We start from the raw sequence: 27,241 nt of genomic DNA, 5'->3' as shown, positions 1-27,241 counted from the left end.
GTGAGAACCAATAAATTAAGCGACCTTTGGTGTCAAGAAAGGTGTTCACAAAAAAAGTATTGTTGTTCATGAAAAATCGCCTTCACACTTACCTAAACTCTAAACCATCAATGCCACAATTGTCAGGAGGACTCAGTGCTGCTATAGGATCATGGTGTTGATACTGAAATAGAAAAATCAGACTACAGTCACAAAAAGAAATAGATCTCCCAACAGAAGAAAGGCGACAAAAACAACAAGGATGCAATTCACCAATGGTGTTTATGGTACAGTTCTGTTTACACATTTGTTGTATGAAAGAAATAAAATGCAAATATACTCTATTTATACATACAGGCAAATGGGCCGTTTATATGACATTCATCATTTTTGACTACAGATAAGTCTCATGGTTGCTGTTAACTCTAAGCGTACCATCAAACAAAAACAATGAGATAAAAAAAGTCTAACAAGCCCTGCAGAGCTGACAGAAACTGCCATCTTGGTGATTTTTCTTTGGGGGTTCATCACTGCAACAGTGTTCACATCAGATGTAATTATTTGATCTACGAGCAAGCTCAAGTCAAAGAGCACATTGCTCATTAGTCACTGGTTTATCAGTCAGCAGCATATTTTTCACCTGCAGGCATTTACTGTGTGGTGCTTGGCATGTGCAGTTCACAAACTATATGTCATACATGTTGAATATATATATAACCCTAACCCTACCATGTGTGTGTGTGTATAATATTATATTTTTTATGCCTTTCACCTTTATTGACAGGGTAGTAGACAGGAAAGTGGAGAGAAGAATGGGGAAGGGACCTGCAGCAAATGGCCATGGGCTGGATTCAAACCCATGACCATTATGTCAGGGACAACAGCCACTGTTTATGGGTCACCTGCTCAACCTTTTGAGCTACTGGGGCACCACACATGTTGAATGTTGACAGCTACTAATTGAATTACTATGGTACATGTTGCAACAAAAAATAGTAAATTCTGGCCTTAGTCCCCAGAATGTCAAAGGGGACGTTCTGACCCATCTTTACATGTAGAGTAGCATATGAGTGAAAGAGCTGTGGGGCGAGCTGAATACAGAGCTCAGGATGAGGACAAGCTGGAAATCCCAGATGGGGAGTGCTCAGCACAGGCCGGATTATAATTCTGAACATCAAATTGTCTTATGTAACACATTGTAGTGCAGACGACAGCCACCAGCAGCTGTTATGCAATCCACAGTTGACCTGGCAAGGAGGAGACATGGCAGCACATGTGCATACACAGACAGATGCTCAAACACATGAATATATGTACGCAAAGATATTCACAGACAAGCTGGTGCCAATCAGAAACATTCAAACATTTTTTTTTTACTATGAGGCAACAATCTATATGAAACTAAAAGACTGTATACTTAACAGGTAAAACACGTGAAAGATTTAAGAAAGGCTTGGTAATTGTCTTATTGATCTTCCTTTAGAACATGTGCTTTGCTTACTGTTACTTCATTTGAATTTTTGAACTGTGCAAGATTAATGAACCATATTATTCTGAATTAGTTTAACCTTCACATTCAGCTAGCAAAACATAGTTTACCGCATCTATATGCAAGGGTATTTTGTGACCACAAAACTGGTATGGTAATTAGTTGAACGGTGGTGCAGCAGGTAATACCTTACAGCAAGAAGGCTCTGGATTTAAACGATGAAGGTTAGCAATGTTAGCTTGTTCTTCCTTTGCCTCTGTGGGTTTTTTCTGGGTGGAGTTTGCAGAGACCTTATATAATTATTGAGAGAAACCCATCATTTACCATTTGAGCAAACATGTACCAAGATGGGGAAGAAAAAACACAACTAAAATCTGGGTGGGGAAAGAGATGAAAAACAATAAACAAATTGTTTAAAAATAACCAAATCCAAGTCTAGCTTGAGCCTAAAATCCGCCTCAAAATCCTCTTTCTGTTGAACTTTCCAATGCCTTCGATACATCAATAAATGTATTCAGTCATTGGTGGCTCTGGTGGTAGAGCAGGTTGTCCACTGATCGCAAGGTTGGCCTCCGCATGCTGAAGTGTCTTTAATCAAGACACTGAACCCAAAGTTGCTGCCGATGATAGGCAGGCACCTTGCATGGAAGCTCTGTCGTCAGTGGCGTGTGAATGGATGAATGAGAAATATACTGTAAAGTGCTTTGAGCACTAGAAAGGTAGAAAGGCACTATGTAAATACAGAGCATTTAGCATTTAAATGTCATGTGAGGGAATGCAATGACAATCCTGCAAATGAGAGGCAAACTTCTCAAAGATGACTGGAAATTACACAAAGCTAATACACTGAATGGGTACAATGTCCATAAATGTAATGATAAGTACGGGGTTTAATTTAAAAATCCTGAATATAAGAACATAAAGGTTAAAGCTTCAACATGCAGCCATAAAATAAATGCATTCATACATTTAAAATATGACTGAGACTGTGTAAAGGGGTTTTACATGGCAAGTTGTTTGGTGAGTAAGAGCAGTTTTGTCACGTAGTGATGTCCACCCTAACAGAACTGTACATTATAACACCACCACAACAAGGCGAGTAGGGATCATATTTTTTTGTGACTTCTAGCTATTGTACAAAATTGCATGTCTCTGGGTGGTTTCAGCTCACAGTAAATTCAGCAAAAGCATATAATGGCAGATGTTGATGAATAGTAAAACATGAACCAATCGATATAAAAACTTCAGACTGGTTAATGCTTGCTCACTGACCATTTGGACCGATATCGGTGAAATTGTGTTGTCTGGGTTTTAAGGTGCCCCCTATTGGATGGCTCAATGCTAAACAAATAATGAACATATTTATCAAGATTATATGATCATTGAGAAATGGTAAATAAGTTGTGGCCAATTTCCTGATTATCCCCGCTCTAGGGGCTGCTGTGGTTCAGGTGGTAGAGCGAGTTGCCTACTAAACGCAAGGTTGGCCATTTGATGCCCCTCTGTAACCCGAAGTGTCCTTGGGCAAGACAATGAACTCCTAGTTGCTCTTGATGGCAGGCAGGCACTTTGCAGGGAAGTTCTGTTGCCTTTGGTATATGAACGGGTGAATGGTAAAGTATTGTGAAGCCCTCTGAAAACCACTATGGCAGAAAAGTACTGGGTATGTGCAAACCCTTTAGACCATCTTTAGATCCTTTACCCTTTGTGAAGAACATTTAATGATGGTGGTCATGGCTTTTGACTGATACTGCCTGTTTATTGTAGAATTATGTAGCTCCATCCTGTAAATGCTGCATACCAAATTTGATGTGAATACAGTCACTTTACTGTTTTTCAAGTTATGCAAATTATCAAAAAAAACAACAGCAACAACAGACATGACAGGCTTTAATGATCATGAGTCTTTTTCTTGTAAAGAACACTGAACTCAAATTTAATGTCATTCAGATTTATTCTGTGATAGATGTGACCTTTCCAAAACTGAATTTCTGGGTCATAGTTACAGTGCTACCATGTGGCAGTCTGGGGTCATGTTTCTTGGAAAGAAATTGCACATTATAAGGAAGATATTTAAATTTTAAAGCCCCGTTTTCATGTTTAAAACATCAAATTCATATTACAGATGACCAGTTTAAGGATAATTTATTAGAGATCTCAACACTGAATTTCCAAATTTTTTGACAACAGAAGTGTCTCGCTTCTTCTCTGCCCTCTTTTATTTACAAACCAAACAATAAAAAACGATTTTTTTGACCACATGATCTGAAGAGTCAAAGAATTCATGAAGTTCTTGAACTGTGATCACTTTCAAGATCATCAAATTACGTTCATCAGATGTTTCAGCACAGGGTAACTGTTCTTAGAGTCTAGTCATTTCCTCATTCGTGTTCACTAAACTGAAAAGTCCGTATTTCCTTCAATTCATGCTTAATAAGTTATCAGTTTTTATCAATACAGACGTTATGTCTGGTTTTCTGTTTTTGCCAAAAAGTAACTTTTTAAGCCAAAATTTCAATGTTTGGTATGTACTGTAAAAAACTAACAACCTTGTCGTTCTACAACTTTCAAACATTTCATACTGCCTTCATCAACCAATTTGTTTCTGAGCCTTGTTTTCGGTCATGCTGGCTTTAAAGTTAACAGTCAGAGCTCATCCTTTCATTAAAAGTGTTTGTATAAGAAGCATTAACATTATTCTGTTAGAACAGATTTAATACCAAACATTAATAAATATACAGAGAGACTACATTTGTACTAGTTATCCTGATCAATTTATTTTTAAAAGCATGTTTCAAAGCAATGCACATCAACTAAAGTACTGTTCAACATTCTAAAAACTGAAACACATTACAAACAGAAACTGAAAACTAGGTAATATTAAAAAATAAGCAGATAAAATAAATACTATACAAATCTCTTTTCAAGATGGATTACATGCAAAGCTAAAGTAGTAAGTCAGAGCGGCAAATGACAGGGCTGTAAACTGTTCTAAATATGGGCAGCAAATTAAATAGTGTTTCTTTTTTGTTTTTAAGTTGGATTTTCAAACCACCAGGAGGATCTGGTCAAAATGGGCTTAATGAACTGGCTTACACATGGAAATGTATGAGTTCAGTAACATATGTTGATGCTAGCCCATTTAAAGATAAAATAAATAACAAAACTTTAAAATCTATTCTGACACAAGCAGATAGCTAGTGAAGAAATGTGGTTTTATTTATGGGTATCAAATAAACACAGTCACACAATAAACCAGTCAATGTTTAGCATACGTAACATGCACACTGTCAGTACCATTCGGGTAGGCATGGTTATCATATATCTGCTGTTGAAAAAAAAAAAAGTGTATTCTTTAAAGAGTCTTTTGACAAACCAAAAAAAATTTAATACTCTTTGGTTTTACAGTCATATCATTTCGCATACGTGTTAAAGATATAAACTGAACTGAAAACATACAACTAAAATTCTGTCCCACAAGCTCATATTCTGACATCATACTCTTACTACGATCCAAATATGACCAGACCCAACATAATTGACAGGACTGGCCAAATGTGAAACGTAAACCTTTTCAAAGACAAACTTCAAACCTCGTCTTACCTTGAACATGCCCCATTCACAACTGTGAACTTGGAGATTCAGGCGTGCTCTGGTGTGCTTAGTGAACCTACATTAACAGCCATTTAAATTACAAAAAAAGTCTCTCACTGTTTAGATTTTCTGAATTTCAGAAATTTTCTGCATTTCTGAGATGAAACAGTATCTCTAGTGAGTGGTAAAGGCCCGAGTTTTGCTATGAGTTTTCCATTTCAAAATATAGAAGGGGTAATGAAATCAATTCACTTTCCTGTATACTTCTTGAAGAGGCTACATTTTTTGTACAGTAAATGTCATTAGGCAGGTGAAAGAGATTTTGCCCTGTCTTCTGCTGACAGAAAGCTGCTTCTGATGATGGACTCAGTGGAGGATAGAGTATTTAATAGGTGGAATGATTCCCAATAAGAAGAAAAACATTGTCTCTTGTGTTTGTCAGTTCATTGTAGCTCAGGTGCATTTGGCTGATTGATGTGCTGCCATCAGTTCTCAGTGCGTGTTACTGAGGACTGTACTGGTGAGTTTGCTCCACCTCCTCTGGCTGAGGAGTTTGCGATTCTGTTGAACCTTAACCCGAACGTCAAATACCTCCTGGATAGCGCTCTTGAAACAGTGAAAGTTGTAGTCAATCAGCCCTGTAAGGGACAGAGGGAAGACTGAGTCAAATTTGTCAAAGAAGAAAATATTAAAAGGGAGTTTTTCTTGCCACTAGATTTGTTTCACAGTTAAGTGAGAGGATTTTGTTCTTCAGATGCTCTGTGCTACACCTTAAATTTTATATTTACCTGCAGTGTTAGTAACTATTTCAGTCATATTCTGGATGTTTAATCTTAAAATCTAGGATCAGTTCACAAAATGTAGTAAACTAACTGCCTTCAGGGGGTCACGTGATGGCGGCGACGTGAACGCAGCATTTCTGTGAGAGCTCCGTGCCACTCGGCTCTAATTTTGTAATTATCCTGATTTTGACTGTGAACTGGTGGTAATTCTGGCAGGCTCGTTTAGTGTTATGTCCTTGGAGAACTTCTGGCCACAGTCTTTTGATGAAATGGGGAAAAGTTTAAAAGGCAAAGAGAAGAAGGATTTGCCTTCACCGTCGAGTTTGAGTACGCAAGATGGCGCAGACCAGTCTGGCTCTGAAAACGTGGCGGAATTGGACCCTGCCCTTGCCAAGGCTTTTGAATTGATGACAGCAAATATTACCAAAGTGCTTGATGAAAAACTGAGCCCTCTGAGCGAGGGCATTCACAGACTGACCGCGGAGTTCCAGACTGTTAGCAAGCGTGCCGACGAAGTGGAAGCTAGGCTACTTGAAACCGAGAACTCCGCCACGGCACACGAGCCGAGGATTACCGAGCTGGAGGCGCAGGTGGGTGCCCTTAAAGAGAGTCTCGACATGGCAGAAAACTATAGCAGACGCCTGAACATACGCCTCGTCGGTCTGCCCGAAGACACGGAGCAGGGTCAACCTACAGAGTTTTTGGAGTCATGGCTGCCTCGTTTTCTCAAAATTGAGACTAAAGCCGGCCGTATAAAGTTGGAGAGAGCACACCGGACCCTCGCACCCAGGTCGGGTCATAACAAGGCTCCCAGACCGCTTCTGCTGCGTTTTCACGCTTTCAAAGACAAACAGAAAGTCATGGAGGCAGCGCGTCGGGTGGGCCGGGATGGCGCCTTACTGCACAACGGGTCCAGGATCGCGTTTTACAACGACTTCAGCGTAGCGGTGATGAGGAAGAGGAAGGCATATGATGCGGTGAAACAACAACTGCGTGAGCGTGGGATACCCTATGCCATGTTTTTCCCGGCCACTTTACAGGTGTCTCACGAAGGCTCTAAGAAAAGGTTTGCCACCCCAGAGCAGGTACTCAGCTATGTGGACTCCTTACCCTGATCACCTCATCCAGAACTCTCTTCAGTATTTTCATCTCTTCAATAAGAAAACAAACCTGTAAGGTAAAGACTGACTTTCTTCGGCCTGTGTCGGCTGAACTAGCTTTGGAACTTTGGCTTTAGATCATACTTACACTTTGATGGTTGATATATATACATATATTTGTTTCTTTTGACACTTTTTCAACTCAGACATTCCCTAAACATTTGCATTTTTCTCAGGATAATGTATTACTTTAGTTTCTATTTCTCAGCCAGTGGCGTGGTCACTCGTTGTCCACATTCCTTTTTACTTTATTTGTGCATTGCTGGTGTGTTGCAACTCCGAGAATGGAAGTTGTTGGATTGATTCCCTGCTATTTAAGGGAAAGACCCCTTTGCCAGTGTTACTTTGTTTATAATTGCTGTGAGGTTCATATGTTCTGTTCTATTTTAGTTAGCTCAGGCATGGTTGTTTCAGGTTTTGGAAGCTGCAATTGGGAGTGTTACACTATTTCTACTTCTCTTTTGTATTTACTTATTGTGGCTCAACTGTGTGCTTGGAAGGTCTGGGGTTTTGAAAATTATGTTTAGTGATGGCTGACCGTAATAATGTGAAACTGTGTTCCTGGAATGTGAGGGGTCTTCGCAAAGCTGCTAAAAGAGTGTCAGTTTTGTCATTTCTTGGGAGAGAGAAGGTCTCAATTGCCTTACTTCAAGAAACTCATTTAATGGATGAAGACATTGTTAAAGTACAGAAGAACTGGGTTGGACAGGTTTTTGCAACGTCTTACTCGTCTTTCAGTAGAGGTGTAGCAATCCTAGTGAATAAAAAACTTGCTTTTCAACCTCTCAGCTGTGTTAAAGATAGTCATGGCCGCTATATTATTGTTAAAGGAGTTCTGGCTGGTAGATCAATTACTATTATGAACCTTTATTGTCCTCCCGGTTATTCTCCTGATTTCTTATCCAAGGCCTTCATAGACTTTGCTGATCTGACTTCGGATGAATCCATTGTGGGAGGAGACTTCAATTGCCATCTCAATTCCTCTCTTGATAGATTTCCAGCAAGTACTTCTGTTTCAAAGCAGGCTAGGATGCTCATCTCTATATGTAAGGATATTGGCTATTCCGATGTTTGGAGGGAAATTCATCCAAATGATTCTGAGTTCACTTTTTTCTCGCCCCTCCATAGAAGTTACACACGAATAGATTATTTTTTTATTCCTCTGTGCAAACTGTTTTTAGTTCAATCATGTTCCATAGGAAATATTTTTCTGTCTGATCATGCCCCCCTGTTTATGGTTTACTCTCTCCCTGGAGGGAAAATATTTTCCAAAAGCTGGAGATTACAACCTGCCCTCCTGAAGGATGAAAGATTTGCATCCTATTTCATATCAGAATTCAAAATATTTTATTCTATTAACTCCCTATCTATAAATGATCCCTCCATTATCTGGGAAACATGCAAAGCCTATTCCCGTGGCCTAATTATGTCTTTTGTAGCATCTAAGAGACGTCTTACGTCTGTACAGCAAAGGTCCCTTGAAGCTAAATTACATGATTTGGAGAAGCTATATCTCTCTAGCCCTCACCCAAGCATACTCTCAGAATTGACAGTTACTCGCACTGCTTTGAAAACTCTGTTAATTCAGAATGCAGAATTTTCGCTTAAATTTGCAAGACAAAAGTTATATGAGTTTGGGGATAAACCGGGTAAATACCTTTCTAACCTTGTTAAAAAGAGAGCTGAATCCCAGACCATAGTTTCAATTGAAGATTCAAATGGTATTAAATCATTTGATAGCAAAACCATTAATAACGAATTTGCACTCTTTTATTCAAATTTATATAAATCAGAGCAGTCAGATCTTGCTCCAGCCCTCATGCGCTCCTTTTTTTCAGACATTAAACTTCCTGTGGTTTCTGATGCACATAAATTAATGTTGAACGCTCCCATCACAAGGGACGAGGCCCTGCTTGCTTTAAAATCGATGCCCTCCGGAAAGGCGCCTGGACCGGATGGGTTCGGTTGCGAGTTCTACAAAGAGTTTAGCAATGTACTTTTGGACCCTATGTTAGCCATGTTTAATCACTCTTTTGGGAAAGGGATTCTACCTCAGTCACTGCGCGAGGCAAATATCTCCCTCATCCTTAAGAAAGGCAAATGTCCTTATAGATGTGCCTCATACAGGCCAATAGCTTTACTTAACTCTGATCAAAAACTACTCTCAAAAATTTTAGCTATGCGGCTGGAGAGAGTTCTACCTGGAATCATTAAAGAGGACCAGACAGGTTTCATTAAAGGACGCCACTCCACTGATAATATGAGACGCTTACTTAATATTATTCAATTTTCAAAGGGTTGTAAAGAGCCATTACTTGTTCTTTCCCTCGACGCTGAAAAGGCGTTCGATCGCGTGGAGTGGCCTTATTTATTTTATACTTGAGAAAAGTTTGGTCTGGGTGATAATTTTATTCAATGGATAAAGATTCTTTATAATAATCCAACTGTTGCAGTTGTAACTAATGGTTTAAGATCTGATAACTTTCCTCTCTATCGTGGTAACAGACAAGGGGACCCTCTTAGTCCTCTGCTTTTTGCTATAGCCATTGAGCCCCTCGCTCAAACTATTAGGCAGAATACTGGTATTTTCGGTATTGGAGTCAAAAAAAGAGAGCATGTAATTTCGCTGTATGCAGATGATATTTTGATTTTCCTTTCCAGGCCACAAATCTCCATTCCTAACCTTATTCATTTAATCTCCTCATATGGCTCATTCTCAGGATACAAAATTAATATGTCCAAATCTGAAGCTATGCCTTTGGGGTCTTTAGAGCTTACCTCATTCTTACCAGGGTCCTTTCCTTTTCATTGGTCACCCTCTGGGTTCGTATATTTGGGGGTGCATATTACTCCATCTTTTGGGGATATGTTTAAAACCAATTTTCCTCCTCTTTTTGAGACCATAAGAGCAGACTTAGAGCGCTGGTCTCCTCTTCCCCTTTCTTGGCTTGGCAGGGTCGCTCTCATTAAGATGTGCATCTTGCCTAGGTTACTTTACCCATTACAAATGATTCCTATTTTGCTGTCAAAAAAGGTCATTAAGGTACTTGAGGGCTGGTTAAGCTCGTTTATCTGGAGCAAAAGGAAACCAGGGTTAAAAATGGCTAAACTCCAGTTGTCTGGTCCTGAAGGGGGTTTGGACTTGCCTAATTTAAGGCTTTATCAGCTGGCAATTCATCTTCGTGTCATGGGAGCCTGGTACAAATCAGACCCTTCATGCATTTGGTTTGACATTGAATCCTGTATGTCTGAGTGTCCCCTATGGAATCTGTTATTTATAAAAAACATGGAAACAGTCAGAAACTCCTGCTCTAACCCTATAACTTTAAGCACTCTAAAAGCCTGGAGAATTATTCGTAATTTAGAGGGTCGTGTACAGTTAACTTCTCCTCTAACTCCGCTTCTGAATAACCCTGATTTTTTTGCCAGGTTCTTTAGATAAGGGTTTTTCAGTCTGGTTTGAACAGGGTATTGTGAAGCTAGGTGATCTTTTCTGTGATACAGGATTTCTATCCTTCCAGCAACTGCAACAGAGACATGGTTTAGAAAATAGTCATTTTTTTAGATATTTACAAATCAGGCACTTTGTTTCTAAGGATACTACATTGTTCTCCAGGAATGACATCTCAGAGGTAGAACGTGCCTTACTGTTGCAGCCGTCTATGAAACATATTAGGTTTTTTCATAGGGCACTGAATTCAAATTTAAATTTGTCTTTAATGTCTCAGAGTACAAGGGAAGCGTGGGAGAGAGATCTTGGAATCTCTATTGAGGTTTCAAAATGGGAGAGGGTATGGCTGCAGGCTATGAAAATCTCTATTTGTAACCGTACTAAGTCAACCCAATTTAAGATTCTCCACCGGATTTATACAAGTCCAGCCCTGAAAAATAAAATGGATTCTAAGACTTCCCCTATCTGTTGTAAATGTAACACTGATGTTGGTAATTTCATTCACTGTTTCTGGACATGTACAAAGCTGCAAAACTACTGGTCAGGCATTGTAACAGAACTATGTGCTATTTTCGGAGTATCAATAGACCTGGACCCAATGTGCCTTCTCCTTGGTTTTCCTGATCATCATATTGTGAATGTAAATCATAAAAGACTCTTTAATCTATTGACTTTTGCTGCCAGAAAGAACATTCTGCTTTTCTGGATTAAAGACTCCGCTCCCTCCAAAAAGTCCTGGCATAACCTGATCATGGACAGTATCCCTATTGAATACATTACTTGTTTGTTGCATTCTTCTTTGGGAAGTTTCTATCAGCTCTGGGAGCCATACTTAAAACACATTGGTCCTCAGCTCTCATCTTCCATTTTACTTGGCTTCCCTAGTAGTAACTAGGTATGCTACCTCACTCATAAAAAGTAAATACATGTATACTTTTGTTTAACTTCTATTTTTATTCATTTCTGCTGTAATGTGCTAAATGCTGTATTCTTGATTGTTATTGTATACCCACTTGGACCTGTGTACGTTTTGCCTGAGCTTTGTTCTTTGTTCTTCAAAAAATAAAAAAAATATTTAAAAAAAAAAAAAAAAAAAAAAACTAACTGCCTTCAGTTTTTCCTGTCCAGCAGTTTAATTTGACATCTATAGAGTCTGTGTTTTACCATTCATCATGACACAAGTGGTTTTACAATACCACATTAACGATTAGAGTGTGTAGATTAACGGTTTTCTCCTGTTTCACATCAGAGACACAGCAGCTGGTTAATTCAATTCAATTCAATTTTATTTATATAGCACCAATTACAGGTCAAATTGTCCCAAGACGCTTTACAGAACTCATATGCCTGAACCCCCTGAACAAGCCCTAAGGCGAAAGTGGCAAGGAAAACACCCTTTTAAAGGCAACTGTAATTCAAATTAAAGATCATATCCACTGAGATGCGAGCTCTCTTCTCTGGTCAAAAAAACACAGAAATAAACCGTACCATCCTCTGAGGTGCTCTGTATACAATATATATTTGATGCTACAGTTGCATATAAAGTGCATTAAAGCTGGCCACCATTAAAACTGGCAACCATTAAGAAAATTAACATTTACTTACTGAACAGACTGTCAGAGTCCTTTCTGCTGGTACAAAGTCATAATTATGGTGGACAGAAAACTGATTAAAACGAGCCAATGGGCAGTAAAACTGTCAGTCGAAAATGTTACTCCACTGACAAATAAACTAACAGTCATATCAGAAGTAAATCTAAACCAGGATGAGACTCTAGTTTACGCTAAATGACTGTCATGGCTGCCTCGTCCACGTGACCTGTCCATCATTCCAGACCAGACTGTCAGTGAAGCAGCTATGTCCTCTGACATGGCAATGTTTTGACGCCTTATATTAAATTAATTCTAGAAATATTTTCAGATAGGACACCAGATGTCTGGGCTTGGCCAGGGAAATTACAGGCTCTGTTGAAATAGAGCCTTTTGTGAGTTTGTGTAATTTTGCATTTAGAATTTGTGTCTGTGGGAGTCAGGGATTTTTGAAGCCAGCCCCTGTTGGCTGTTGTGGTATTGCAGGTTTTTGACACTTCCAGGTTAGCTCCACTTTTCAGGGCCAGTTGCTATATCCATCTTTCTTATACAGTCCAGGGTGGCATGGTTGAACCACATGGTTAGTTTCTGACAAACATGCAAATAATTTTTTTTAACAAACTTACCTTTCCTGTCGAAGCTTTCCTTGCGAAGGAAGCAGACCATGGCGAGAAACTTGGTGACCTCCTTCAGGTACATGACTGTAGTGTTGTTCAGGTGGATGATAGCCATAGACTCCTTGTCATAGGGCAAACCAGCTACATTATTTTCTAGACTAAAGGAGAACAGACAAAATAAATGCCAGCATAAGGAGTGACCACAATGCTAGAAATGTGGGAGCAGATTGATGACAGACATTTAACTTCTGCAACATTTACATGGACAAATCAAGCAAACAAAACAAAGGGTTAAGTTGGTTGAGAACAGATTATTACATAAGATGACACTTCAGGTTGCAGTTACATGTGTAAAGCCTAAGGTAAACCTGACCTGCAGAAGTGAGTAAAATTAATAACTAAAAGCTTTAGGGACGCATCATGTAGACTGAATGAAATAGAGATCATGCTGGGAAACACAGGTTGCTGTTTTATATATGTAAGTGTAAATCAGAAATGAACAAGCTAACTTCAGTTCATCTACGTAAAGTAAGTAAAAACTGAGAGAAAATGTATCTTTTTTTCTTTTAAATGACTAATATTGGTTTCACACTACAGTTCTGGGCAAATTTACACCCTTTCACCCCTTCCAATAAACAGAGAAGAACTCTGGTCTGGAACGTTGGTCTGAACCGATGTTCTGCTCAGACAATTTAATAATGTGAGAGGTCTTACACCTCTAAATCTGCTTGCAGACTCATCACGGCTGCCGATTATCACACAATCAGAGCAGGGGACACTAAACATTCTATCTCTTATGGCTGACGTTATCTAGATATTTCAATGTCTTTTCTTGCGGATAAAAAGCAAGCCATGTTTCCTCAACCATCTTTTCACACAGACTTGTTTGATTTCCTACTTTTGGTTTTTGTCACTATAAAGTATCATCAGTGACAAAAAAAACACATGTGACTCGTCAAGCTTTTTGATGGATTGCATGGTAGCTTATAACAACATAACACAGCCAATACATTTATTAAAATAAATATAAATACACAATGAACACTACACTACAAACATGCAAACACCCACACTATATTTCTCCCTTCACCTCAATTAATGTTGTTTCCAACATTAATTCCACTAATTCCAACATCCATTCCAGCACTGGCTTACTTTATGGCAGTACACGCGAGCATGTCACGATAGCTCAGCTAGCCAGAGTGACATGCACAGGGCACAAAATGGATCAATTTCTAATTAAAAAATACAAACACCAGACGGACACACAACGTAGTAAGGAATAGTGAAAATAAAAAAACCTGTGGAAGCAGCAAACAAAAATCAACTTGAAGATGCTGGAAAGGAGACGAGCAGGCAAACGGCGGGTATTCATGCAAAAAACAAAAGGTGCAAGGAATACAAGAGGAGCAGAGGAAGGTATGGACCCTCTGTGCTTAATATACAAACCCGTATCTGTTTCAAAAGAAGCAACTTGGAGCACCATTTCACAAAAGTGCATACAAAATTCAATGAAAGGGATCCACCTGGCAGCGAACCCAGAAAGAGAAAAACAGCACAGCTTATTGCTTCACTTTGTGAGCAGCAAAATCTTATCAACCTCTGCTGCAGAGCATTTAACAGAGGCATCTTAAGCTGAAGGCTGACTTTGAATCCAGATTCAGTGATGTGAATGAACATCAGGATATTTTCAGTTTTATTGAAAACCCCTTACGTGTTACTCCAAACATCACACAGCTCTGCCCTGATAATCATGCAGCTTTGTAAAGTGAAATAATTAAACTGCAAACAAATGGCACTTTCCAAGTTGAACTTTGTTTGCTCTGCTTCACATTTTCTCCAACAGGTCTCCTGCCTCATATTCCTCCCATCTCTCTTGAATCATAACAGACTACACTTCAGCCAACGTGCATCAACTCAGCTATTTCACCTACTCCTGCCTTCCCCACCTCCAATGGCCTCCAACTCTGCAGACCAACCCCCATCTTACCAGACCCCAACCCTGCTGTCAGCTGAGTAGTTTGAACTAGTCACTAGTCGCCATGTCTTTGCTTGCTTTAAATTATGTTGTTTTATTAGTCTGCCTCTGCTGGCTAGCTGGATGATTGTTTTTCTATTGTTGCCAGGGTGATGTTACCCGACTAAGTGTGTTGTTGCTGCCAAGTTCCCTTATAAAAACATTACACCAGAGAATTTGCTTTTAGCTTCTGAATCACATATATAGAATGTGTCTTGTTTCTCCCGTACACAATGTCTACAAAATTGGTGAAGGACAGAATTTTTCTTTGTTATTTTTGATGAGATATAGATAAAGAAGTTGTCCCCTGATATCTTCATGATAGTGGAAGAATTTGTATGGTTTGGGCCACAACACACATATTGCCTTTCAATGTTCTACTTAGGAATCCCTAAAGAATCACACAGGTCTTAGTTATGAATATAAACTTATACTCCCAGAAGAACTGATAATTGAAGTGAGAATATCACACAGATTGGTAAGGATTTGTTCAAGAGGATCAGAGTACTGAGTGCGTTTTGGGCTTTACTTCACATTCAGCTACACACTGTCTGTCCTTTAACATTCTAATCAGTTCTACACTGTTGACCACTGGTTAAAGCAGAACAGCACAGACACCAGCACACATGGTGTACATATGTGTAAGCTGCTGCTATTCTCTGCATAAAATACCTCTGTATGAGCTGTATGAGTAATAGCTGAATGTGCCTGTTGTTCTTAATCTTTTAATCTTTTATAGACATGAAGATATAAATGCTTAACATTGAACTTATTTCATCTTAAGAAATTAATTTTTAGTGTAACATTTTATGTCATTTACTCACACACTGTTCTATAGCCTGGTGTAGCCACTCTAGCATTCATGTGTTTAGCAGTGAGACATAGGCTTTTATGTAGACAATGGAAGCTGTACTCAGGTTTATCTGTCTAGTCTTAGAGTCTTTGGTCATTGCTTTATTACCAGTAGCTTGTACATGGATCTTTTTGTGTCGTTTCCACTGCCCTTTAGAGATTTGCTTAAGGGCTTACACATTTTACTGATGTAAAATATACATTAAACCAATGCATATATACTGCTGATAAAGAAACATTCTATGTTAAAGTGTAACTATTCACCGAGGAATCCACATGCAACTATCATGTAAAGTATTTTGACTAGTTGATTGCATTATGCCCTCTTTTGTTGGTTCCATCTGCCACATCTGTTGATATGTAATATGTAGACGCATCCATCATGGATGTATATATTTAAAATTGTGTGTTGAAAACTTATAGCCTGTGCTGTCTCTAATCTTTGTCTGGACACATTAATATCACCATAATTGACAATGAAGACCAAAAGCATCTTTCATGTTTTGTGACACTGCAGAAGTTTGTATAAATCTCATGACAACTAAAAACTAATATGGGTGATGTTGTTAAAGTTTGTTGAGCATGTATACTGGCTTACCCGTAGATGCAGGAGATGTCAATGACCACGTCAATCATGTCACAACAGAGTTCATATGTCTGCATGTCTACTGGACTGCTGTCTGTGGCAATGTAAATCTTACTGACCACATCAAACAGGAAGGCCTTCTCAATACCTGAGTTCTGAAAACAGAAGCACAGACAAAGAAGAGGAACAGTAAGTGCAAGTCATGAATTATATCCTTTAATTAACTCCTATGCCAGCTTCAGGTACTATCTTCGACACAAACAGTTTTCTTGACAGACAGACCAATGCATTTTTTCTTGTCTTTTATTTCATACACGTCTGTTAGTCAGGAAGGAGATCAAAAATAAGATAAGACAGCATTAAACACAGAAAATAATTTAACTGATAAATTGTTATGTTTAATCTTCTGATCATACAAATCTAACTCAAAGTCTAATGCCAAAATCTTTTTAGAATGGTTGCGAAATAGACTGTGTATGTGTCATAGATGGAGATGATCCAGACACTGGAACAAACTCAGCCTTCTAAATTCTGTGTATTTTGAATATTACAAAAGTGTGTCAGAATTTTTGTCAGTCATCATTCTGTCAGTAAGAAAAACCAAATATAAATACATTACACAAATGTAAGTGACACCCCATGGGAAGCCAGATTTTACACTCTCAAGCACAAGAATTGATAGAAGCAGTTTCTGTGGTTACCGTTCTTCAGTGTAGCAGACACAGTGTGTCCCTCTTTGGAATGTCAAGGGAGAGGTCAAAACAGGTAACAAACCCCCTTTTGTTTAGTTTCTCAACCTACTCCTGCCATAAAACTGCCAGCTAAAAAGGAAACAATCATAAAACTGCTGCTGCATACCTGCAGGGATCTAAGTAATGCTCCCACACTTTATACATTGACGCAGACACGGACTAAATGACTGCTTTTCTAGTCTCCGTTTTGTGTGTTTGTACATACCTCATTGTCATTAAGTTGTAGGTGATATGGGAACAAATTTAATACTTTACGGAAATATTTACATTTTTAATGTAAACCCACAGTGCCATCTACTGTACTGACATTGGAAGGTCTGGTGATGTCGAGACTAAATCACCATTGATAGATTTGTTACTGTTGATTAAATGTGCTAATAGGAGAAATCGATTATATTTAGAACTATATACTTTACTCAGTGACTTACCTTTTTAGAGATGCTTCTATTGAATAATACAATTTTATTTTAATATTTTAATTTTGTCATTTTTAAATTACTGTTTATTGACTTTTTAACTGTTTTTAACTCTTGCTTTATTTTATTGTATTCTATGTACAGAGTCTTTGAGATACTTGTAAAACGCTTTCTAAATAAAATTTGTTATTATTATTATTATATTCTTCTACGATAACATACATTCTTAATATCTAAACCTTTTCATATCTTATTTCTATTTTTTGTGTAGCCAGTGCTATCCTGTGATGTACAGGACAGGCCATAAGTTTCCATACATAGGAAAATGCATCATGTATATTTTTTATGTTTCAGATACCCGAGAAGATGCATTTGACGCTATCTTTGGGGGCACTTGAAGGCCATGGTGTATCAGGTGAAAGATATGAGACATAAATCAGCTCAAGGAACGTATCACCAATGCCATTACAAGCATAACATAAACTGTACTAATGCAAGTTCATCAACAGTGGAAAACATGTATTAATATATGTTTTTGAAACAATGATAATCATATAGAGCACATTATATAAATAAAAGCAGTTGTCTAACATAAAATGTTTATTTTTCCTCTGTATGGAAACTTATGACATATCCTGTACATGTACATCATTGAACTTATTTCATGCTGATGGGTTATGGAGAGAGACGAATAGATCACGTTTGCACGTATAATGCAAATTTAATTTGATTTAAGAAATGCAGCCTCTTCTCCTAATAACACAGAGAGAGGAGTTGAGTTACAAAAATTTGCAGCAAACCTTTCTCCACGACCTCAGTGAGCACCCTTGGGCCTTGGAGAATAAAACTAGACATATGAAACATGTAACTAGGTGGAGAGACAGTCTCTTCACTCAGAGAACCAAGTTCACAATGTAACCATACGCTAAATGTCTGTGATAGCTTATCATCAGTCACCAAGGAGGAATTTTGGCCCTCTCTTCTCTGTAGAATAGTTTAACTTTGGTGACATTAGATGGTTCGCAAGCATGAACTGCCCAAAGTCTTGCCACAGAATGGAATTCAATTCCAGACTTTGACTCGGTCACTCCAAAACCTTAATTTTGTTCTTTTGAGCCACTCAGAGGCGGACTTGATTTTGTGCTTTGGTTTTTTGGCATGCTGCAGAACCCATTTGAGCTTGAGGTCAAGAACCTTAATCCAATTTGCTGGACGACATACTAACCTATGAAGTTTTTTGTCATATTTTGGACCACATACTAAAAAATTCAAAGTGATCCAGAATCCTTTCCGGATTGCCACCAAAATTAAATCAGCTCTTCCTCTTACCATAGTCTACATCCCCTCAAAATTTCATGCGAATCTGCCCAGGCGTTTTTGAGTTATCTTACTGACTGACTGACTGACTGACTGACTGACTGACGCCGAGTGTCACATAACCTTCTTGGCGAAGGTAATGACAAGATGTCCAAGTCCTGTGGAAGCAAAGCAGCCCCAAACCATCACACTACCACCATCACGTGTTACTGTTACTATGATGTTCTTTTTGTGGAATGTAGTATCAGCTTTACGCCAAATGTAACGGGACCCATGACTTCTAAAAAGCTCCACCTTTCACTCATCAGTCTGCAGGATGTTATCCCAAGTTCTTGGGGCTTGTGTCTTCCTTTTTGTGGATTCATGTACACTGACCTTAACTGAGGCAGGTGAGGCCTGCAGATCTTTTCATGTCTGTCTGTGTTCTTTTGTGACCTCCTGGATAAGATACTGATGCACTCTCTGCTCCATGTTCCTTCCATTTGTAGATAAAGTTTCTCACTGTGGTTTTCAGGAGTCCCAGAGCCTTAGCAATGGTTTTGTAACCCTTTTTAATCTGATCAGCGTCAACTACTTTGCTTAGCAATTGTTTTTAAATCTCTTTAGAATGTGGCATCATGTTCCGCTGTTTGAGACCCCTTTAGTCTATTCCACAATGCCAGACAGGTTCTATTTCATGATAATTTGGTTCAACAAGCCTGGCAGCAATCATTTGTCGGTGTGGCAGCTAAAATTGAACCCCAATGCCAAATTAATTTGGTCATTTGGTAGATTGGTAGCAATTTTCACAAAGGGCAAAATGGGTTGGACAGCATGTTTCCATCAAAAACAATATCATCATCTAAAAACTACATTTTGTGTTTTCTTGGGTTATCTTTGTCTCAAATTAAAACAAGTTCTAGATCTCAAACAGTTAAGCGTGACAAATATGCAACAATACAAGATTTCTGTAGTGCTGGAAATAGTTTTCACAGCACTATATAAAGTGCCAGCCTGATTGTGTGCCACAAGATCAGATTACTCACAGATATGAAGATGTTGAGCAGGTTTTCCAGTGTCGGCAACTGTGGGATGAGCTTCTGGACCACTTTACTGAAAGCCTCAAATATGGAGTGGTCATATATACTGGTTAAATAAAAGCTGTAGAGGTCAGGAAGAAAAATCTGAATCAAAATAGATTTTATATCAAATTATATTTGACATTTTAATATGACTTTTCAGTTATGAACAAATAAGGCAATTGTCATTAATCAAATTATCAGCATTTCAAGGTCAAAACGATGGGGAAATTTTTACAATTATACAAGCTGAGATGCAGAACCAGATTTTCAACATTGATAACAGTACTTATTGGATACTTTACTTTGATGCATACAAACACATTTTCCTACAAAACTAGACTCTAGTAATTAGTAGTAGAGTATTCCACTTATTCCATTTTAGTGTATAGACAGATAGTATCGTATGTTTGTTACTCCCCTTGTCACCGGGGATGTAACAACTACACTAAAAGAAAAGACTGGCTGAGGCGACTAACATGGACAGTAAATTCCGGTTAGAATATCAGAAACTGGAGGTCTGGAGCATTTATTTTATCTGTCTTTTACTGTAGTAATAGATTAATTAGTGTCTTTATGCAACATACGGTGATTATAGAAAGTATTCACTCCATGCGAGGCTCACTCTTTTTTTGCTTTTTAGCACTGAATCATTGCCAATCTGATTTGACTTTTTAGACAAGAATTTACAAAAATGATTTGAGATGTGAAAACAGATCTCTACAATGTTATGTCAGTGAATTAAAATTAAACATTTAAATTAAGTGACTGTGGAAGTAAAGGAAAATCCTTTATCCTTTTGGCTTCTCCCTTCCAGAGTCGCCACAGCGAATCATCTGCTTTCATCTAACCCTATCCTCTGCATCCTCTTCTCTCACACCAACTAACTCTTTCACTACATCCATAAGCCTCTTCTTTGGTCTTCTTCTAGGCCTTCTGCTTGGAAGTTCAAAATTCAGCATCCTTCTACTGATTTTCACTGTCCCTCTTCTGTGCTTGTCCAAACCATCTCCGTCTGGCCTCTCTGGCTTTATGGAGCAAGTGAACAAGAAGCTCCTCAGAGCTGATCCTTGATGCAGTCCCACCTCCACCTTGAACTCCTCTGTCACACCTACAGCACACCTCACAACTGTCTTACAGCCCTCATACATGTCCTGCACCACTCTAACATACTTCTCTGCCACTCCAAACTTCCTTATGCAACACCACAGTTCCTGTCTCAGCACCCTATCATATGATTTCTCCAGATGTACAAAGACAGAATGCAGCTCCCTCTGACTTTCTGTACTTCTCTATCAACATCCATAGCAGGAATTCAATGCAACACCAGTATTCATTATTAAGATAAAAGTCCTTCTGTTTTTCATTGCTTTTATTTAATCCTTATTTTTCAAGAAATATTTAATTCTGCTTGAAGTAAGGAAAGCTGGTGTTAGATAATTTTAATTTATCAACAGCTTGTCTCTTCTGTCAAGCTTCTCTGGACTGAAAGTCTTCTTCTTGGCCACTATTTTGGTAAATCCACAGGTATTTATAGTACAGTGAGGTCTATAAATATTCAGACATGCTCTGTACACCAGCACAATGGATTTGAAATGAAACAATCAAGGTGGGCTTTAGGTCCAGACATTCAGCTTTAATTTGAGGGTATTTAAAGGTGAATAGTGTAGGAATTACAACACATTTAAGATATGCTCTTCACCCTTCAATGGGACCAAAATGAATTGGAGAAAATTCAGAATCAAACTGACACTTTTAATATTTGGTTGTAAATCTTTTGCAGCCAATGACAGCCTGAAGTCTGGAACCCATAGACATCACCACACGCTGGGTTTGGTCCCTGGTGATGCTCTGCTGGATATCTACTCCTGCTGTTTTCAGTCCCTGTTTGTTCTTGGGGCACTTTCCCATCAGTTTTGTCTTCAGCAAGTGAAATGCATGCTCAGTTGGATTTAGGTCAGGCGATTGACTTGGTCATTACAGAACATTCCACTTCTTTGAATTAAAAAACCCTTTGGTTGCTTTCATACTATGATTTGGGAAGCGCTGTCCAATGACTTCTGTAACATTTGGCTGAATATGAACAGGGAATATTGCCCAAAACAGTTCAGATTTTCTCCTGCTGCTTTTGTCAGCAGTCACGTCATTAATAAATATCAGAGAACTGGTTCCACTGACAAGCCATGCATACCAATGCCTTTCTACTACCACTTCCATGCTTCACTGATGAGGTGGTATGCTTTGGATCTTGAGCAGTTCTTTCCCTTCTCTCTTCCCATCAGTCTGGTACAAGTTGATTTTTTTCTCATCTGTCCATAAGATGTTGTTATCTGCACAGGCTCTTTTAAACTGTGTCCCAACAGTTTGTTCACCCACTGGACAACATGTTTGATTATTTATAGGGCTGGACCCAAATATCCGAATACCCGAACATTGAGTTGTGACGGAGGTATCGGAATATTAATTTTGCGATAAGAATTTACTTTTTACTCAATTTACTTTTTACAATTACTTTTGGTCCATTAAAAGGGTGGAGGGCACAAATTAAACATGTTGCAATTCCTACACTTTTCACCTGATTTTGACGCTACTACTCTCAAATTAAATCTGAAAATCTGTACTTAAAGCACATCTTGATTGTTTCATTTCAAATCTACTGTGATGGTGTACATTGCCGAAATGCTGATAATTGTGTCAATGTCCAAATATTTATGGATCTGACTATATAAATGTAATCTAACAGTGTGTGTCAGTAATCACAGGTGTTTTGTTGCACTGAGTTTCTACTTTTGGGACTACATTCTCAAGACAGTATCTCTAAAGTTGTTTTGAATTGTTCATATGAAGAATTACTCTAAAATAATGCAATTATTCAGAGATGATACATTTTTGATTCTGTCATTCAAGTCTCAATATAAAATCAGTAAATAATTTTGAAATTTTACAGAATGTATTTAATTCAGACAAACAAAAAACTCTCCAAAAGCTGCTGTTAAAGCCCACCTTAGGTGTATTCTTTCAAGGCCTGTGTCTGCAAGGTCATCATTTGCACGTTTGTGAATGTCCCCCTGTTTCTCGATCTTGTGGTCATCTGACAAGCCATCCACTTTGTGAATGAACACCTCGAAGTGGATATCTGGGTTGACTTTGTAGGCCCTGGTCACTGTAAGATGCAATCTACTCAGTGCCTCCACATAGTCATCCTAGTATGAGGACAAAAAGCAGTAAATCTTTCACTCTCTCTTAATAATTAATATTTAGGAATAATTATTTCTATATTGCTTGTTGAATTTGTATACATATTTTTGTTCCTTGTGGCCTGACCTGTGAGTCGATGACAAAGATTAAAGCTCCTGTGCCTATGAAGATCATTTCGTAGTCGAAGCTTGGGTCGAAGAAGTCGATCTGGCCAGGGAAGTCCCAGATCTGGAAGCTGACGAAGGAACTGCTGGAGACATCCTCCCTGCAGATCTTATTTGTGCTCTCCAAGAACAGAGTTTCATTGGGTGACATTTTATGGAAAACCACTTTCTGGATGGAGGACTTCCCACTCCTTCTCAGGCCCATTAACAAGATACGAGGTTTGACATCTCCATTGAGAGAGTCACTGAAGCCCAGAACTACACAGCAAAAAAGGGACAGAGGCACTGTCAATTGAATATGTAAACCTATATCAGTCAAACACCTATGAGAACAGTCAAGTTTTAAGTTTTTTTCAGCAGAAGTGGGTGATATTGCCCCACAATATTATCACGATATGGTAGAACAATTTTGTGATAATGATATACAACATAGTGAAGCAAAATACTGAGAAATTTTTTGTTGTGTTCTCCTTGCTGTTACTCTGCAATTTCCATCTCATCCAGATCATTTGTTGTGATTTGCATATTTTACAACCAAACCATTTACACAACACTCAGTTGCACTATTTCTTGAAATTGACCAGTGTACAAAATATCTGAAAAACAACAACAGTTATCGCCAACATTGTCACTTCTATCAAGATGAAAATATGTCAAAACATCCCAATATCATTTTTATCTTCAAGCAAATTCATATGAAACTGAAAAATATACCAGTATTATGGATAGCATATACAACATCAATATGTTATGACTTAGAAGCATAGGTGAAAATAAGCTGGTACGGTCCGGCACTCCGTACCGGCAAAAGATCTGGTGGCGGTGCGCAGTACCGGGAAAAGATCGTCGCTCTTCCACTGGTACAATGCCCAACTGCCTGCTATCGACCATTCACTCAGTAGTACGTGAGTGTGTATGCGTGTCTACTTTCCGTAAAACTGCGATCGCTATTGCCAGTAGCAGCCAATAGCAAATAAGTGCACTTCATTTATTGCACTGGGACATTTTCCATAACTAGTCAACAGACGTCAACAAGCGCCGCTTGCGCCGGGACGGGGCGAGCAATAAATTACACCTGAAATTCCACACGTTGTTGTGATTGGCTGAAAAACTTTCAACAGAATTTACAATGGTCATCACTGACAGATACATATGTTAAATAAAAACAGAGAGAAGCACAACCAAACAGTCAAGACTTTTTTTGTCAAAGTAATAATGCAGAGAAAAATAACCTTTTTGATTAAAAGACAGGGACACTGAAGAAGGGTTACCACTAGGAATGAGTGAGTATACCACTATCTGTAACTGTATCTGTTTACCCAACCAAATATCTGTATCGTATCTGTACTCGGAGGGGGCATGGCCTAAACCGGATGTGGGCGAGGTTTAACTGGAAATGGGGCGGGGCATAAATCAGTACAATATTTTAAGTCTGAAATTGATATGGATTGCTCAGAAGTTGCTATATTTATTGATTATTTGAAAACTATTTACAGAACAGTCTCAATGATACAATGTACAAGTTTTTTATTTTAGTCACAACATGAATATTGTTAAAGTTACATAAATGATTATTTATTCACACAAAAGCCTCAGAACTGAGATTTGAATATTTTTGATCACTATAGTAAAGGAACTATTTACAGAACAAGTATTTTTTATTGAGTCAGAACATGAATATTTTTAAGTGTATGAATGAATTTACATAACAGCTTCATAATTGAGATTCATTGTTTCTGATCACACTAGTAAACAACCTATTTACAGAACATTTTAAGTGCATGAATGTATGGAATGCATAGAGTAAGAAATTATGAACAAGCTATGCAAGAGTTGCCATAGTTCTCAAAGTTATTTTTTTATTTTTTAAAAAAAAAGAAAGGCAGTGAATAAAAATTATATTATATTTTTATTTTCAAATTTATGTTATTTAAATAAAGTCACTTATCGGCCTCCGTCGTCGTGACGATGCCAAACTTGAAATGCGCTCAGCCACACCTCTGTAGCTTCAAACGTCATAAAACTACTCATAAAACTTCTAGCTGATGCAAAATGAATATTGGGTTGAACAAACGATGGGAGTTAGCTAGCTAACCAGAGGACGGGCTAGCAGCTACAACTGAGTGCAGTTCACAACAGTGAGTCTGTTCAAACGTTAACGAAGCGGAGCTGTGAAAGTATACAGTTTCCCCTTGCTCCTAGCCGCTGTGTAAACTTCCCGAGAAGCAGAAATATCCCCTACCTCCGTCCTCACAGCCCAGACCGGCGTCTGAAAACGCCTCTAGATCGTCGTCGTCATAGTATCCCAGAGCTGTGTCGTCCTCCTCTGCGCCCAGCGATGAAACCCTGTCGCTCGTCATGTTGATTTCTTCCTCCTGATGTCTTGCTTCTTTACTTTAAATTCAAGCTGCTTCTTATGTCCAACTTGCCCATATTGTCAACTGATACGTGAGAGCCATGCTGGTGAACTTTCACCCCCGAGTCCCCACATACTGCGGTAACAGAGGAAGGCATGGGCATTGCAACGAAGCAGCCTTTACGGTGGCTGTGTGCGCTCACTCAACGGAATATATTTTTAAATTCGCAACAAAAGCTCCCACATTAACTCGGGTAGCGCCATCCTTAGCGTTTTAGGAGGCAGATGTGGGCATCATAATGATTCATTCTGATCATTATTTGGTATAATCTCTTTGTGTGAACAAATACAAACGTTCACAGTATACATGAAGTGTTACGTTGCCATGGATGCAAAATGTGGGCATTTCGATTCTGGAAAATGAAGTTCATTAAATTAACTAATAGGCTAGTTCCTTTTTTTTTTCTGTGAACCATAATATGGAAGCCCATTGCTGTGATGGCAAAAAAAAAATCGTGTAAGTAAAAACAGTGACAAACCTTGTGAATTTACTAGGTACTAATTCAAAATAATGTGAAACTTTATCAAAAAATAATCACTATCTCAAGATAGGAACTGTGTCAAAACAATTTGATATTTTCTACTAATTATGACCCACTTTGTCAAATTAATGAGAAGCGATTTCAAAATATTGACTTACGGTCGTTACGTATTGGGAACTATATTCATAAACTTACTTTTCAGCTAGATTTAGTTTTAGAATCTTAAAGTTGTTTTCATCTTCACCACAATCATCCTAACTCAGAAAAGCATCATCTCCAGCATGATTTGCTCACAAATGAAGAAATACAACTTATCACAACATGAAGAGTTTTTGTCTTCACATTAGTGGCATCCATCTTCTCTAGTGGTCAGCTAACTTTACAGCTGGGTATCATATGATGCATAGGATGCACATGTGTATGGATTGGATTTTTTTTGTTGTTGTTCCACTAAGCAAGCTTCTCAGCACTTGTATTTCCTTTGAAAGGCCTAAAAATGGTATTTCTTCATCTCGCCTGGTTCTAAATAACAATGTATTCGAGAGAAGCTTTCAAGCCTCTTCAATACAGATCCAGCACACACCAGAAGCAGTAACTGGGATTCCCCAGGGCCTGGGAACTGCAGACCATGGCACTTCCAGGCTGCACTAGAAGCAAGCACACCTCATTGGGCCTCCAAGCTGAGCCAGAAGCATGTACGCTTCAATGCTAACTGTGACAAAGGATGATTGGGACAGGCTGGTTTAACAGGCAATCAAGCAAAACAATGGCCACTAGTGCTCCACTTCTCTACAGAAGAGGACTCTCATTACAAGTTTGTGGAAGGTTCAGGAGAGTGTTTGTGAAGACTGTATTTATGTTTATATATTTGAAGAGAGTTGGCTGTGTTCCTTCAGTGTGTGGGTGCATTTGACAAATAAGTGAAAATGCTGTTTGTTTAGTTTCATTTTTGATATTTTGGATAGTGTGGAAATGGGACTCTAATAATAATTAAAGCTGCGAGCAGCGTTGAACGGGTCCTCGCATCCTTGCTGGTTGGCGACCCCAAGCATCTCCACCAGGCAATGCTACGACTGAGAGTGTATTTAGGCCCACGGATGTCACAAAGCTTGGATTCTGAGCACACAGGTTAAATTTCAGGCAGATTGGAGCATGTACAGGCTATTTATGCAGCACTTTCTGTCCATCCACCAGGTGGCGATATCTCTGTGACTGTATATTGGTCTATGAAACTCATCAGGACCGGTCTCTGATCAAACATGTAAAGTTTGAGGCAGATTGCAGCATGTACAGGGGATTTACATAAGACGTCCTGCTTCATG

General features: G+C 38.6%; 2 protein-coding genes across 4 annotated transcripts in view; both read right to left on the bottom strand.

The window, feature by feature from the left end:
* gabrr2a (gamma-aminobutyric acid type A receptor subunit rho2a) overlaps positions 1–182 on the bottom strand; it is a 60,415-nt gene extending 60,233 nt beyond the window's left edge. The window contains 1 exon segment of the mRNA XM_022219422.2: positions 93–182. The gene's annotated coding sequence lies outside the window, so the exon portion shown is untranslated.
* A 4,484-nt stretch (positions 183–4,666) lies between these two features.
* On the bottom strand, positions 4,667–25,722 carry rragd (ras-related GTP binding D). Of its 3 annotated transcripts, none has more exons than XM_051947255.1 (7): positions 25,264–25,708; positions 22,984–23,279; positions 22,663–22,862; positions 19,627–19,741; positions 16,129–16,271; positions 12,671–12,819; positions 4,667–5,700 (listed from the first exon to the last, which is right to left on the bottom strand). In XM_051947255.1, the coding sequence occupies exons 1-7, from the start codon at positions 25,379–25,381 to the stop codon at positions 5,555–5,557; spliced, it is 1,167 nt and encodes a 388-aa protein (XP_051803215.1). In that variant the 5' UTR covers positions 25,382–25,708; the 3' UTR covers positions 4,667–5,554. The 3 variants fall into 3 exon arrangements, with proteins under 3 accessions (XP_051803215.1, XP_051803208.1, XP_051803222.1); XM_051947262.1 differs by lacking the exon at positions 4,667–5,700 and adding an exon at positions 14,111–14,187 and having other exon boundaries at positions 12,704–12,819; positions 25,264–25,719; XM_051947248.1 differs by lacking the exon at positions 4,667–5,700 and having other exon boundaries at positions 12,701–14,187; positions 25,264–25,722.
* Positions 25,723–27,241: the final 1,519 nt, after the last annotated feature.

This window comes from Acanthochromis polyacanthus, chromosome 1 (assembly GCF_021347895.1).
Source record: "Acanthochromis polyacanthus isolate Apoly-LR-REF ecotype Palm Island chromosome 1, KAUST_Apoly_ChrSc, whole genome shotgun sequence".
In the NCBI taxonomy this organism is placed as follows: domain Eukaryota; kingdom Metazoa; phylum Chordata; class Actinopteri; family Pomacentridae; genus Acanthochromis; species Acanthochromis polyacanthus.
This window is presented reverse-complemented; position numbering and strand designations above follow the sequence as displayed.